The sequence below is a fragment of the Coregonus clupeaformis genome, chromosome 37, assembly GCF_020615455.1.
Source record: "Coregonus clupeaformis isolate EN_2021a chromosome 37, ASM2061545v1, whole genome shotgun sequence".
Classification (NCBI taxonomy): domain Eukaryota; kingdom Metazoa; phylum Chordata; class Actinopteri; order Salmoniformes; family Salmonidae; genus Coregonus; species Coregonus clupeaformis.
This window is the reverse complement of record NC_059228.1, coordinates 21,714,733-21,730,412: the sequence shown is the minus strand read 5'-3', so window position 1 is coordinate 21,730,412 and position 15,680 is coordinate 21,714,733. Positions and strand designations below refer to the sequence as shown.

General features: G+C 43.9%; 1 protein-coding gene across 2 annotated transcripts in view; it reads left to right on the top strand.

Annotated features, from left to right (window-relative positions):
- LOC121553440 (glutamate receptor ionotropic, delta-1) overlaps positions 1–15,680 on the top strand; it is a 396,191-nt gene that overhangs the window by 347,186 nt on the left and 33,325 nt on the right. For both annotated transcript variants that reach the window (XM_041866540.2, XM_041866541.1), the window contains 2 exons: positions 1,296–1,457; positions 4,118–4,237. In XM_041866540.2, coding sequence (XP_041722474.1) covers positions 1,296–1,457; positions 4,118–4,237 — 282 coding nt within the window. The remainder of the gene's footprint in view (positions 1–1,295; positions 1,458–4,117; positions 4,238–15,680) is intronic.

Genomic DNA, 15,680 nt, shown 5'->3' with positions numbered 1-15,680 from the left:
GCTCCATAGCTAGTGTAGAACACTGTTTAGGACAGATGGTCCCCCCCCAAAAAAAATAATCTTGTTCTCAGCTTTTTTTTTTTTTTATCTTGTTCTCAGTTCCAATAAAAAGGAATCTTCCTAATTAGGAAAATTTTAACTGAAGTATTTGTCAAAGAAGAAATACACAGGTGCTTTTTTTTTCTGACATAGTCTTGACCTGTGCTGGGTAAAGCACTGGCCACTTATCTATCCCATACTGTCAAATCATTATCATGAAAAGTACACCAGACTTACTTTCTTAGGATTCATAAAGTGGTGCATTAAGCCATCATAAAGCTTCAGTGATAACATATCCTTTAGGTGTGGTAAGTGTGTTTATGTTTGAGCAGCCTTCGTTTTCAGAGCCACAGGGGACAAAGAATATAGATTGCAATTTCAATTTAATTAGCTATATTGTAACTTTTTACAATTGTCACCATTTTGTGAACTCTATTTGCCACTGTCACATTGATTTGAACTCCAAAGGTGTGTTTGTTCTATACCCAATATGACCATCTGGATTGAATGTCCCATTAAATCCTCTGTAATGAGGACAAAAGTACTTGTACATTTATTGAACTGATGACAGGTTGAGCAATGATAGAGGAGCAGAGGTCTGAGGAATGGTGACATTCAGCAAATATCTCTCCTTGTGTCACTGTTGTACCCTGCCATTCATACATGCCATTGTTGGTGTCCTCATATCGAAAGCATGCTGTGGACTCAGCCATCCATTGACCCTATTTGTATACCAATTTGAAAATCCCAGGGAACGTGTTTGGGCTTCTCTTTGTCCAGTGTTCCTTCAATAAATCACAATCACTATTTCCTACAGACAAGTTAGAAAAGGTGGACCACAAATGCTCCATGGCATTTCAACAGACATGTATTTTTCTACCATCAAAAAACTTGAGGTGGGCTTTCATATCTCTTGTCTGTAACATAAAAGCGGTCGTTGCAGTGTCAGACAGGGTGTGTTCTGCTCCCCAGGTGGCTAGCACTATGGGTCTGTCTCTCCCTTTCATTTTGTGGCCATGCTGGCATAAGTGTATATTCCTTACTGAGAACTTAATTTCCCCAAAACCTCACAGGGGCAGTGGCAGAGAGGAACCGCTTTTATGTTGGCCTTCACACGGTTCAACAAGTGCTTTTGAGCATCTTGTTTTGGGAGTTTTTCCCTGCCAGGTCTCAAACTAGGATAGTTGTTGCATGCCACTGCTGATTCTGCTCAATACCTTTTATAGAATATGTTTTGATGTGTTGTTTTTCCCCAGGTCTCCAACTTGTACTTGTATGACAGTGTGCTGATGTTGGCCAACGCCTTCTACAGTAAGCTGGAGGACAGGAAGTGGCATAGCATGGCCAGTCTGAACTGCATGAGGAAGTCCACCAAGCCTTGGAATGGAGGCTGGTCTATGCTGGACACCATCCAGAAGGTAGGACACCACACGACATTGCAGACTAAGTCATACTACGTAGAAATTGATTCCTTTCGTTCTCATGTGGCATTCTCCTCACATGTATCTCAGCTCTTTGAAAACAGATATACAAGGAGAATGATTCAGTCTTTTGTGTTTATCCAAATTAACAAAATATTGAAACAAAATGTACTTGATTGCATCAATTTAGAGGCTGTTATTAACACTTCATAAAATGAATAATTTATAAATTAACAAAAGTGTTTTCATGAAAATGTAAAAAAGTGAAAGCACTTATTGTAATAATAATGGTTATATTTTGAAGTCATGATAAATAATCACAATTTCTCTCAACAACTAACCATTCCCTGAGAAACCATTTCCATTTTAGTCATTTAGCAGACGCTCTTATCCAGAGCGACTTACAGTAGTGAGTGCATACATTTGTTTGTACTTTTATGTCCTCCATGGGAATTGAACCCACAACCCTGGCATTGCAAGTTCCATCAAATTTAATCTAATCAGATTGTATTTGTCACATGCGCCTAATACAACAGTTGTAGTAGACCTTACCGTGAAATGCTTACTTACAAGCCCTTAACCAACAATGCAGTTTTAAGAAGAATAAGAGTTAAGAAAAACAGATACTAAATAAACTGAAGTAAAAAATAAAAGAGCAACAATAAAATAACAATAACGACGGGGTACCCGTACCGAGTCAATGTGCGGGGGTACAGGTTAGTCAATGTAATTGAGGTAAGATGTACATTACCAGTCAAAGGTTTGGACACAGCTACTTATTCAAGTGTTTTTCTTTATTTTAAAAATGTTTTACATTGTAGAATAATAGTGACGACATCAAAACTATGGCCAATCAGTTGTGTTGTGACAAGGTAGGGGGGGTATACAGAAGATAGCCCTATTTGGTAAAAGACCAAGTCCATATTATGGCAAGAACAGCTCAAATAAGAAAAGAGAAACGACAGTCCACTTTGAAAGTTTCTTCAAGTGCAGTCGCAAAAACCATCAAGCACTATGATGAAACTGGCTCTCATGAGGACCGCCACAGGAATGGAAGACCCAGAGTTACCTCTGCTGCAGAAGATAAGTTTATTAGATTTACCAGCCTCAGAAATTGCAGCCCAAATAAATGCTTCACAGAGTTCAAGTCACAGACACATCTGAACATCAACTGTTCAGAGGGGACTGTGTGAATCAGGCCTTCATGGTCGAATTCCTGCAAAGAAACCACAACTAAAGGACACCAATAAGAAGAAGAGACCTGCTTGGGCCAAGAAACACAAGCAATGGACATTAGACCGGTGGAAATGTGTCCTTTGGTCTGGAGCCCAAATTTGAGATTTTTGGTTACAACCGCCATGTCTTTGTGAGACGCGGTGTGGGTGAACGGATGATCTTCGCATGTGTAGTTCCCACCGTAAAGCATGGAGGAGGAGGTGTTATGGTGTGGGGGTGCTTTGCTGGTGACACTGTCTATTATTTATTTAGAATTCAAGGCACACTTAACCAGCATGGTTACCACAGCATTCCACAGTGATATGCCATCCCATCTGGTTTGAGCTTAGTGGGACTATCATTTGTTTTTCAACAGAACAATGACCCAACACACCTCCAGGCTATGTAAGGGCTATTTTACCAAGAAGGAGAGTGATGGAATGCTGCATCAGATGATCTGGCCTCCACAATCCCCCGACCTCAACCCAATTGAGATGGTTTGGGATGAGTCTGACCGCAGAGTGAAGGAAAAGCAGCCAACAAGTGCTCAGCCTATGTGGGAACTCCTTCAAGACTGTTGGAAAAGCATTCCAGGTGAAGCAGGTTGAGAGAATGCCAAGAGTGTGCAAAGCTGTCATCAAGGCAAAGGAGTGGCTATTTGAAGAATCTCAAACATAAAATATATTTTGATTTGTTTAACACTTGTTTGGTTGCTAGATGATTCCATATGTTATTTCATAGTTTTGATGTCTTCACTATTATTCTACAATATAAAAATAAAGAAAAACCCTGGAAGAGTAGGTGTGTCCAAACTTTTCACTGGTACTGTACATGTAGGTAGGGGGAAAGTGACTATGCATAGATAATAAACAGAGAGTAGCAGCAGCGTAAAAAAAGGGGGGGGGGGGGCATTTGCACTTACTTTGCACATCATCTAACGCACATAAATTTGCACCCCTTTTATTTCAGCAGATATTCTTATCAGCACATGTTCTTATCATTGACTTACAATCAGGTTCTTAATGGTCTGTATTGGGATTGAGCTGGTAACCTTGGTCCAGCTAGTTGGAACATATAGGCCATACAGTATGAGTGTATAAAGTATCCTGGCCAAACCACCTCATTTGGATGGTGCTTTCTCCATTGGCACTAATGCATAGGTTGTGTTGCAGTGTCCTTCACAGAAATGTTCAGCAATCAACTTAGATGATTGCTGAACATGTTATAGACCACTCAAAGCATATTAGAGCGTTGAGCTTTCCTAGGTTCCTGCCTTCTAGGGAGGCATTGCTTGCTCTATGGGGTTTTAGACTGGGTATCTGTAAAGCACTTTGTGACAACTGCTGATGTAAAAAGGGCTTTATAAAATACAGTACATTTGATTTTTGATTGATTGATTAGAGACCACTTAAAATATCCTTGTTATCATGCTGTTGCCATAGAGACGGATCACCGGGCTCACAGGAATGATGGACTTCCGTGCAGGAGGTTCCAACTCCCACGTCCAGTTTGAGATCCTGGGGACCAGCTACAGTGAGACATTTGGGAAAGATGTAAAACGGGTGAGTCAATATTGAACAATGAAAATGGACATCCTGTTTCACTCACAGTTTGTTTGTCATATTGATACATTTTGTTTCGGTACATAAAAGAAAATATGCAAGCATGGACACAGTGTGTATTGGGCTGTGTCCACTGCTTTCAGTGGGGTTCCAAACCATTCCATAACATACCTGTCAGCACCTACAGTGCCTTCAGAAAGTATTCACACCCCTTGACTTTTTCCACATTTTGTTGTGTTACAGCCTGAATTAAAAATGTATTAAATAGATATGTTTGGTCACTGGCCTATACACAATACCCAATAATGTCAAAGTGGAATTATGCTTTTCAAATTTTTTACAAATACACAGTTGAAATGTCTTAAGTACATTTTACATTTTAGTCATTTAGCAGACACTCTTATCCAGAGCGACTTACAGTTAGTGAGTGCATACATTATTATTATATATATATATATATATATATATTTTTTATACTGGCCCCCCATGGAAATCGAACCCACAACCCTGACATTGCAAACGCCATGCTCTACAAACTGAGCTACATTCCTGGCGTTGCAAACGCCATGCTCTACCAACTGAACTACATCCCTGCCGGCCATTCCCTCCCCTACCCTGGATGACGCTGGGCCAATTGTGCACCGCCACATGGGTCTTCCGGTCGTGGCCGGCTACAACAGAGCCTGGATTCAAACCAGGATCTCTAGTGGCACAGCTAGCACTGCGATGCAGTGCCTTAGACCACTGCGCCACTCGGGAGACAATCTGTCTTAAGTCAATAAGTATTCAACCCCTTTGTTATGGCAAGCCTAAATAAGTTGACATTTTCAACATGTCCCTGACTGAGTCTGTAATACCAACATGTTTCAAGCAGACCACCATAGTCCCCGTGCCCAAGAACTCTAAGATAACCTGCCTAAATGACTACCGACCCGTAGCACTGACGTCTGTAGCCATGAAGTGCTTTGAAAGACTGGTCATGGCTCACATCAACAGCATAATCCCAGAAACCCTAGACCCACTCCAATTTGCATACCGCCCCAACAGATCCACAGATGATGCAATCTCTATCGCACTCCACACTGCCCTTTCCCCACCTGGACAAGAGGAACACCTACGTGAGAATGCTATTCATTGACTACAGCTCAGCATTCAACACCATAGTGCCCTCTAAGCTCATCACTAAGCTAAGGATCCTGGGACTAAACACCTCCCTCTGCAACTGGATCCTGGACTTCCTGACGGGCCGCCCCCAGGTGGTAAGGGTAGGTAACAACACATCTGCCACACTGATCCTCAACACGGGGGCCCCTCAGGGGTGCGTGCTCAGTCCCCTCCTGTACTCTCTGTTCACCCATGACTGCATGGCCAGGCACGACTCCAACACCATCATTAAGTTTGCCGACTGACACAACAGTGGTAGGCCTGATCACCGACAACGATGAGACAGCCTATAGGGAGGAGGTCAGAGATCTGGCCGTGTGGTGCCAGGACAACAACCTCTCCCTCAACGTGACCAAGACAAAGGAGATGATTGTGGACTACAGGAAAAAAAAGAGGACTGAGCACGCCCCCATTCTCATCGACGGGGCTGTAGTGGAACAGGTTGAGAGCTTCAAGTTCCTTGGTGTCCACATCACCAACGAACTATCATGGTCCAAACACACCAAGACAGTCGTGAAGAGGGCACGACAAAGCCTATTCCCCCTCAGGAGACTAAAAAGATTTGGCATGGGTCCTCAGATCCTCAAAAATTCTACAGCTGCACCATCGAGAGCATCCTGACTGGTTGCATCACCGCCTGGTATGGCAACTGCTTGGCCTCTGACCGCAAGGCACTACAGAGGGTAGTGCGTACGGCCCAGTACCTCACTGGGGCAAAGCTCCCTGCCATCCAGGACCTCTATACCAGGCGGTGTCAGAGGAAGGCCCTCAAAATTGTCAAAGACTCCAGCCACCCTAGTCATAGACTGTTCTCTCTGCTACCGCACGGCAAGCGGTACCGGAGTGCCAAGTCTAGGTCCAAAAGACTTCTCAACAGCTTCTACCCCCAAGCCATAAGACTCCTGAACAGCTAATCATGGCTACCCGGACTATTTGCACTGCCCCCCACCCCATCCTTTTACGCTGCTGCTACTCTGTTAAGTATTTATGCATAGTCACTTTAACTCTACCCATATGTACATATTACCTCAACTACCTCAACTAGCCGGTGCCCCCCGCACATTGACTATGCAACGGTACCCCCTGTATATATAGCCTCCCTACTGTCACTTTATTTTACTGTATATATAGCCTCCCTACTGTCACTTTATTTTACTTCTGCTCTTTTTTTCTCAACACTTTTTTGTTGTTGTTTTATTCTTACTTTTTTGTTTAAAATAAATGCACTGTTGGTTAAGGGCTGTAAGTAAGCATTTCACTGTAATGTCTGCACCTGTTGTATTCGGCGCATGTGACCAATAAAATTTGATTTGATTTGATTTGATTTGAAGTTCAGGAGTAAAAATATGCTTAACAAGTCACATAATAAGTTGCATGGATTCACTCTGTGTGCAGTATTTTTGAATGACTACCTCATCTCTGTACCCCACACATACAATAACCTGTAAGGTCCCTCAGTCGAGCATTTAATTTCAAACACAGATTCAACCACAAAGACCAGGGAGGTTTTCCAATGCCTCGCAAATAAGGGCTCCTATTGATAGATGGGTTAAAAAAAAAAGCAGACATTGAATATCCCTTTGAGCATGGTGAAGTTATTAATTCCACTTTGGATGGTGTATCAATACACCCAGTCACTACAAAGATACAGGTGTCTTTCCTAACTCAATTGCTGGTTACAGAGTTTAATGGCTGTGATAGGAGAAAACTGAGAATGGATCAACAACATTGTAGTTACTCCACAATAGTAACCTAATTGACAGAGTGAGCAGAAGGAAGCCTGTAAATAATAAAAATATTCCGGAACATGCTTCCAGTTTGCAACAAGGCACAAAGTAATACTGCAAAAAATGTGGCAAAGCAATTCACTTTTTGTCATGAATAGAAAGTGTTATGTTTGGTGCAAATCCAATACATCACATTACTGAGTACCATGCTCTATCAAGACTCAGGATAAGACCCAGATGCAGACAGTTCAAAATAGCAAAACGTTTATTTACAAAAACAGGGGACAGGCAAATGACAGGTCAAGGGCAGGCATTGGTCAGTAATCCAGAGCAGAGTCCGAAAGGTACAGAAACGGCAGGCAGGCTCAGGATCAGGGCAGGCGGAGGTCGGTAATCCAGAACAGTGTCACAAGGTACAGAACGGCAGGCAGGCTCAGGGTCAGGACAGGCAGAATGGTCAAAACCGGGAAAAACTGGAAAACAGGGACTAGAGCAAAACAGGAGTACGGGAAAAACGCGGGTAAGCTTGACGAGCAAGACGAACTGGCAACAGACAAACAGAAAACACTGGTATAAATACACAGGGGATAATGGGGACAAATGGGATACACCTGGTGGGGGATGGAGACAAGCACAAGACAGGTGAAACTGATCAGGGTGTGACAATTCTCCATATTTTCAAGCATAGCGGTGGCTGCATCATGTTATGGGTATACTTGTAATCGTTAAGGACTGGGGAGTTTTTCAGGATAAAAAATAAACGGAATGGAGCTAAGCACAGGCAAAATCCTAGAGGAAAACCTGGTTCAGTCTGCTTTCCACCACACACTCGGAGATGAATTTACCGTTCAGCAGGACAATAACCTAAAACACAAGGCCAAATCTACACTGGAGTTGCTTACCAAGAAGACAGTGAATGTTCCTTAGTGGCCGAGTTACAGTTTTGACTTAAATCTGCTTGAAAATCTATGGAAAGACCTGAAAATGACTGTCTAGTAATGATCAACAATCAATTTGACAGAGCTTGAATTTTGAAAAGAATAATGGGTAAATGTTGCACAATCCAGGTGTGGAAAGCTCTTACCCAGAAAGACTCAAAGCTGTAATCGCTGCCAAAGGTGCTTCTACAAAGTACTGACTCAGGAGTGTGAGTACTTATGTAAATTAGATATTTCTGTAATTCATTTTCAATAAATTTGCAAACATTTCTAAAAACATGTTTTCACTTTGTCATTATGGAGTATTGTGTGTAGATGGTTGAGAGAAAAATAAATGTAATACATTTTGAATTCAGCCTGTAACACAACAGAATGTGGATTAAGTCAAGAGGTATGAATACAGTTGTCAAGTGTCAGGAGGAAGAGTGCCCTCTACTGGAGATCTCCATCAGGCAGTAGAGTGGAGCTCAGACCAACACAGCTATACTAGCTTAAAGAGATGCATACTATGTTCTGCAGATATAGTGTAGTTCAGTGTTTCAATAGCTATCACAGACTGTTACTTCTGATACTCATTAGTGGGTCTGTTATCTCAATTGGAAGAGCCACAAGAGGAAATTAGACAACATTAATTAGGAGACCAAACATCAAGGAATGTATTTTTGGGCTCTCTCTTGTGTGTGTGTGTGTGTGTGTGTGTGTGTGTGTGTGTGTGTGTAGGGAGGTCTTTCTGAATCTTTTTTAGTCCCATGGTTACCTTTGTGTCTCTTAACTGGGATAAAACGATGGGACGGTGTGCGAAAAGGAACTAACCCTAACCAGAAAATAGTATGCTTTGTTTGTGTGTACTGTGAGAGTTGTTGTTTGCTGTTGGTTCAGTCACAAAATTACTGCAGAATAAAGAGTAAATTAGTTTACTGGCAATCTACGTGGAGCAGGGAGTGACTGGGCGCTTTAATTAAGATTTAATCACTAGACTACCTAACTGGAATTATGAAGCCAATTCATCATAATATGGCCATTAGCAATTGCGGAAAACACACACACTCACGCACACCCGCACACACACTACACAGTATAAGTTTTAAAAAAGTATATATATATTTCTATTTTATGCACTTTGAGATTATTCTATATAATGAAAAGCGCTTTACAAATGTAATAAATTATTATTATTATTATTATTATTATTATTATTATTATTACATGCATACTACACACATGGTCACATGAGGACACTACCTGTGCTGAAAAACAGGTGCAGACACATAAGAGACAGCATGCAGAGGACACACAAACACTGGAGCACTGGTTTCTTGAAATCATTAGAGGCAGGGCACGGGAGGGTCAGCTAATGGCATGCCAAATGCATTCAGTGTTGTTGTTCATTATCAGTATTCCTGTCTGCCTTCCTCTAGCAACATGGCCATTTTCTGGGGACAATAGACACAAACACAAGTAGCTCTCCTCTGTCCCTTTTAATGGCCTGTTCATATGTTCCTGGGGCCTCATTTATCAATCATACGTAGGCACAAATGTGTGCGTAAAACATGCGTTGGATAATTTCCATGCAAAGTGTGAGATTTATCAATATTAACTTTTGCTTGAGAGTGTGCGTAGATTTATGCACAGCCATGACCATGTGTATGCACAGTGCCAAGTGGTGGAATAAGGGAACGGCTTGTCAAGTGTAGAATGGGGTAAATACAATGCATTCGGAAAGTATTCAGACCTCTTGACTTTTTCCACATTCTGTTACATTACAGCCTTATTCGAAAATTGATCAATTATTTTTTTTTCCTCATCAGTCTACACACAATACCCCATAAAGACAAAGTGAAAACAGGTTTTTAGAATTTTTCTGCAAATGTATAACAATTCTAAAACAGAAAAAACGTATTTACTTAAGTATTCAGACCCTTTAATATGAGACTCGAAATTGAGCTCAGCTGCATCCTGTTTCCATTGACCATCCTTGAGAAGTTCCTACAACTTGATTGGAGTCCACATGTGGTAAATCCAATTGATTGGACACGATTTGGAAAGGCACACACCTGTCTATATAAGGTCCCACAGTTGAAAGTGCATGTCAGAGCAAAAACCAATCCATGAGGTCGAAGAAATTGTCCGTAGAGCTCTGAGACAGGATTGTGTCAAGGCACAGATCTGGGGAAGGGTACCAAAACATTTCTGCAGCATTGAAGGTCCACAAGAACACAGTAGCCTCCATCGTTCTTAAATTGAAGATTTTTCCACCACCAAGACTCTTTCTAGAGCTGTCCGCCTGGCCAAAATGAGCAATCGGGGGAGAAGGGCCATGGTCAGGGAGGTGATCAAGAACCCAATGGTCACTCTGACAGAGCTCCAGAGTTCCTCTGTGGAGATGGGAGAACATTCCAGAAGGACAACCATCTCTGCAGCACTCCACCAATCAGGCCTTTATGGTAGAGTGGCCAGACGGAAGCCACTCCTCAGTAAAAGGCACATGACAGCCCACTTGGAGTTTGCCAAAAGGCACCTAAATGACTCACAGACCATGAGAAACAAGATTCTCTGGTCTGATGAAACCAAGATTGAACTCTTTGGCCTGAATGCGCCACAACTGGAGGAAACCAGGCACCATCCCTTCGGTGAAGCATGGTGGTGGCAGCATCATGATGTGGGGATGTTTTACAGCGGCAGGGACTGGGAGACTAGTCAGGATCGAGGGAAAGATGAACAGAGCAAAGTACAGAGAGATCCTTGATGAAAACCTGCTCCAGAGCACTCAGGACCTCAGACTGGGGCGAAGGTTCACCTTCCAACAGGACAACGATCCTAAGCACACAGCCAAGACAACGCAGGAGTGGCTTCGGGACAAGTTTCTAAATGTCCTTGAGTGGCCCAGCCAGAGCGCGACTTGAACCCGATCTAACATCTCTTGAGAGCCCTGAAAATAGCTGTGCAGCGACACTCCCCATCCAACCTGACAGAGCGTGAGAGGATCTGCAGAGAAGAATGGGAGAAACTCCCCAAATACAGGTGTGCCAAGCTTGTAGCGTCATACCCAAGAAGACTTGAGGCTGTAATCGCTGCTAAAGGTGCTTCAACAAAGTACTGAGTAAAGGGTCTGAATACTTATGTAAATGTGATATTTCAGTTGTGTATTTTTTATACATTTGCAAAAATATATAGAAACCTGTTTTTGCTTTGTCATTATAGTGTATTGTGTGTAGATTGATGAGTGGGGGAAACTATTTAATCAATTTTAGAATAAGGCTGTAACGTAACAAAATGTGGTAAAAGTCAAGGGATCTGAGTACTTTCCGAATGCACTGTATATATAATAATTAAATAATATTTCAATTTCATTGTATTTCCATTGTGAATTCATGGAACATATCTTGACAGACATATAATTTGACCACATCAGTGTATTTGTTACAATAATAATCCATATAAAGTACAGTATTTGATAAATTAGAGGCACGTGTGAAATTGAAAGCATTGTTGAAATACTATAAAAGACTGAGATAATGGGAAATTGAATGAGAGGCTGATCTTGCTCTGTTGGAAGATTTGGCACAATCTACATTTTGCAGAGAGCACGTTTTTAGAGACAGGTGGGACTTTTTTGTTGTTGCAGAAAGTACAGATTGGCTCATCAGATATCGTTTCCCAAAACCAATCTTATAGGATTGACCTACTTTAAAAAGGCAAACACATGCCATTCTGGTGCACATACAAGTGCAACGAGCACTTGTTTGTGGGAGTTTGCCGATCGGCTTCTCACAGCCGTCGGTGAGCCAATGTTTTGGATGCAATCATCAGCAAAACGAACTGTAACATACCATTTCCATACACCATCGCACAACAGGTTGAAGTCAAGAGGAGTTTCTTTGCCATTAATTGGTTCCCAAATATGAACGGAGCAATAGACGACACCCACATCACCATAAGAGCACCATCCCAAAAGAAGTTCAACAGAACAGGCTTACACTCTTACTGTGCAGGTGATATGTTATGTGATGCGCAAAAGACGCTGTTGAGCGTGGTGGCAATGTGCGTGACTCGTTCATTCAGCAGAACAGCAATATCTGCCTTTTTTTGGTTACGACATTGTTTTTCATGGTACAGCGTTGTATATTCCCCACAGGGAATGATTTTGACCATATATGATTAATTAGGGGTGTTTCGAAATGCAAATAGCCAAGGTCGTGCACAGAGCACCGATGCTGAGAACAATTGGTATCAATGGTTTTCTCCTACCGGTGTGGGTATGACGCTCATAGGAATGTTTGATAAAACATTCTAAATTCCGTTCATATGTAGTATTTTAGAATAGTTTTTACACAATATTGTCACGCCCTGGCTCTGGGGACTCTTGTATGTTGAGCCAGGGTGTTAGTTTCTTTGTGTAGTGTCTATGTTTCGTTTCCTATGTTCTGTTCTAGGTTATGTGTTTCTATGTTGGCCGGGGTGGTTCTCAATCAGAGGCAACGAGAATCAGCTGTTGCTTGTTGTCTCTGATTGGGAACCATACTTAGGCAGCCGTTTGTGCACTTGTCATTTGTGGGATCTTGTTCCGTGTAGGTTTGTGTTATTGACCGAGGACTTCACGTATCGTTTTGTTATTTTGTTAATTGTTGAAAAGTACCTATTAAAGTATGTACTCATATCACGCTGCGCCTTGGTCCAATCATTATGACGATCATGACAGAAGATCCCACCAAAACTGGACCAAGCAGCGTGTGCAGGAGCAAACGCCGGGTAAGGAGCTGGAGCGGTTGGCGATGGCCCAGGTGGGCCAATGGTGGTCCTGGGAGGACATGTTCGCGGGTAAATGGCCATGGGCTAAAGTTAAAGCCCTGAAGAGAGAGGAGGTACGGCGCCAACAGTGTCGTCGTCGGACAGACGAGAGGCACCCCCAAGACATTTTTTTGGGGGGGCACACGGCATGGACGACGGGGCTGCTGGAGGCAGATACAGGGCGAGTTTGTGGACGAGGAGAGAAGGCCACCAGGTTACGGGGGCCATTGGTCGTTAGAGGGAAGGAGAGTGTAGAGGCACGGCGAGAGGTACTGAGGTGTGTTACCAGTCCGGTCCGGCCCGTTCCTGATCCCCGCACAAGGCCAGTGGTGTGTGTTCCCAGTACGGTCCGGCCTGTTCCTGTCCCTCGCACCAAGCCTGTGATGCGCGTCACCAGCCCGGCCCGGCCTGTTCCTGCCCCTCGCACCAAGCCTGTGGTGCGCGTCGCCAGCCCGGTCCGGCCTGTTCCTGCCCTCGCACCAAGCCTGTGGTGCGCGTCGCCAGCCCGGCCCGGCCAGTTCCTGCCCCTCGCACCAAGCCAATGGTGCGCGTCGCCAGCCCGGCCCGGCCTGTTCCTGCCCCTCGCACCAAGCCAATGGTGCGCGTCGCCAGCCCGGCCCGGCCTGTTCCTGCTCCCCGCACCAAGCCTATGGTGCGCGTCGCCAGCCCGGCCCGGCCTGTTCCTGCTCCCCGCACCAAGCCATTGGTGCGCGTCGCCAGCCCAGCCCGGCCTATTCCTGCTCCCCGCACCAAGCCTGTGGTGCGCATCGCCAGCCCGGCCCAGCCTGTTCCTGCCCCTCGCACCAAGCCAATGGTGCGCGTCGCCAGCCCGACCCGGCCTGTTCCTGCCCCTCGCACCAAGCCAATGGTGCGCGTCGCCAGCCCGGCCCGGCCTGTTCCTGCTCCCCGCACCAAGCCTGTGGTGCGCGTCGCCAGCCCGGCCTGTTCCTGCCCCTCGCACCAAGCCAATGGTGCGCGTCGCCAGCCCGGCCCCACCTGTTCCTGCCCCTCGCACCAAGCCAATGGTGCGCGTCGCCAGCCCGGTCCGGCCTGTTCCTGCTCCCCGCACCAAGCCTGTGGTGCGCGTCGTCAGCCTGGTCCGGCCCGTTCCTGCTCCCCGCACCAAGCCAGTGGTGTGCGTCGTCAGCCCGGTCCGGTACTTCACGTATCGTTTTGTTGTTTTGTTAATTGTTGAAAAGTACCTATTAAAGTATGTACTCATATCACGCTGCGCCTTGGTCCACTCATTATGACGATCGTGACAAATATTGATAAATGAGGCCCCTGGTGAGGAATGTGGGATTGATTCAGCTATCTCACAGGTCGGACATCACAAACAACATAGTCTCGCTTTGGAAAATAATCCTGTCCACACAGATGCATGTTAAGTAGGATCTAAGGACATTAACATGTCACTTTTGTGGTCCTCTCGGTTACCTCTCCTCCATTCTCTCCGCTATTTTGATCTCCCATTCTCCCATCCATCATCATTTATCTACATTCAATACATTTTTTCACTGGCCTGATGGCTCTCAGATGAAGCGACTATTGGGGTCTGAACCAAACGAAGACTGAAATACTATTTCCTGGTTGCTACACGTACACTTAGCTTTCTCTAGCTATCGCTCAGTGCTGCTGAGCGATGTATGTTGTGGTTCTTGTTTTCTAATTTCATCATATTGATGTGTCAACTTGTATTCATTCAGCAAATTTAGTTAATGAGTTCCGATGTATGTTTCTCATTAAAAAGCTATTCATTTGTCTGGTATTCCTCCTGAATACACATCGTACACACATAGAAATAGACAGGAAGAAAACAGATGAAAAGAGAGAGTAAGTGTAAAAGAAAGAAGTCCCTTAGGTAACATAGGACCTCCATCCTAGACATACGTCATGACCCTCATTGGCTCTTCGCTGAGTGATGTAATCTTTGCAGGGAAGTCGAGGGGTAATCTCTCTTTCTTTACCACCGTCTCTTTCTCTCTCTCGCATTCCTTCCCTCTCTCATTCTCTATCTCCATCTAACACAGAGATAGAGTAGTGGAGGCCCGTGGTAAGCTAGAAACATTATGCTTTTGGAGCTGCTGGTGGAAATAGCTCAAACAAGGGAAACTGTTTTAATGAGGCATTTTGGAGGGGACTGTGAAAGTGAACAGTATATTCCCTTGCTAACTTGAGATCATTATGTAGTTTTGAGTGTAAGGTATTTTGACGTCCTTTGCGTAGTTCAGTTTTGTGGAGTTCTGTTATGGATAGTTATAAACTAGATTAGCCTGCAGTTACCATATCAGTATCATTAGCTGTCATAAACTGTAGTTGTCACAGCAGCATTTCCTTTAGAAGAAGAAGAACATTACGAAATCATTAGTAATTTATTCCTTTGTGTTTCTCTAATTTTCTTGAAATATAATCCTATATGGAGAAAAAACAATGGTCCTCTTATCATGCTAGATCAAACTTAGTCATTCTGTGTTCATCTCTGCGCTAAGACACACATGTGGGCATGCAAGTGCGCTCTAAATGTATTGTAAAGTGTTACAAATAAACAAATCTATTGTAAATAGTTTTAGACATTACTGTACACCTTGTAGCGTTCTTATCTCCTTCATGTGTTATCTGCATGTCACAAAGGACATGGTGGTGTTCTTTTGTATGACCTCTGTATGCGGAGTTGTGTGTAGTAGTAGTAGTCTTTAGTAAAGAGCCTGGAGAGAGTTCTCTGTGGTCCCCAGAAGACCTGCCCACTCATGGGGAAAATAGCCCCATGTGAAGTAGGGAGAAAGCAGTGACATTTAGCACGCGCGCGTGCGCACACGCACACACATA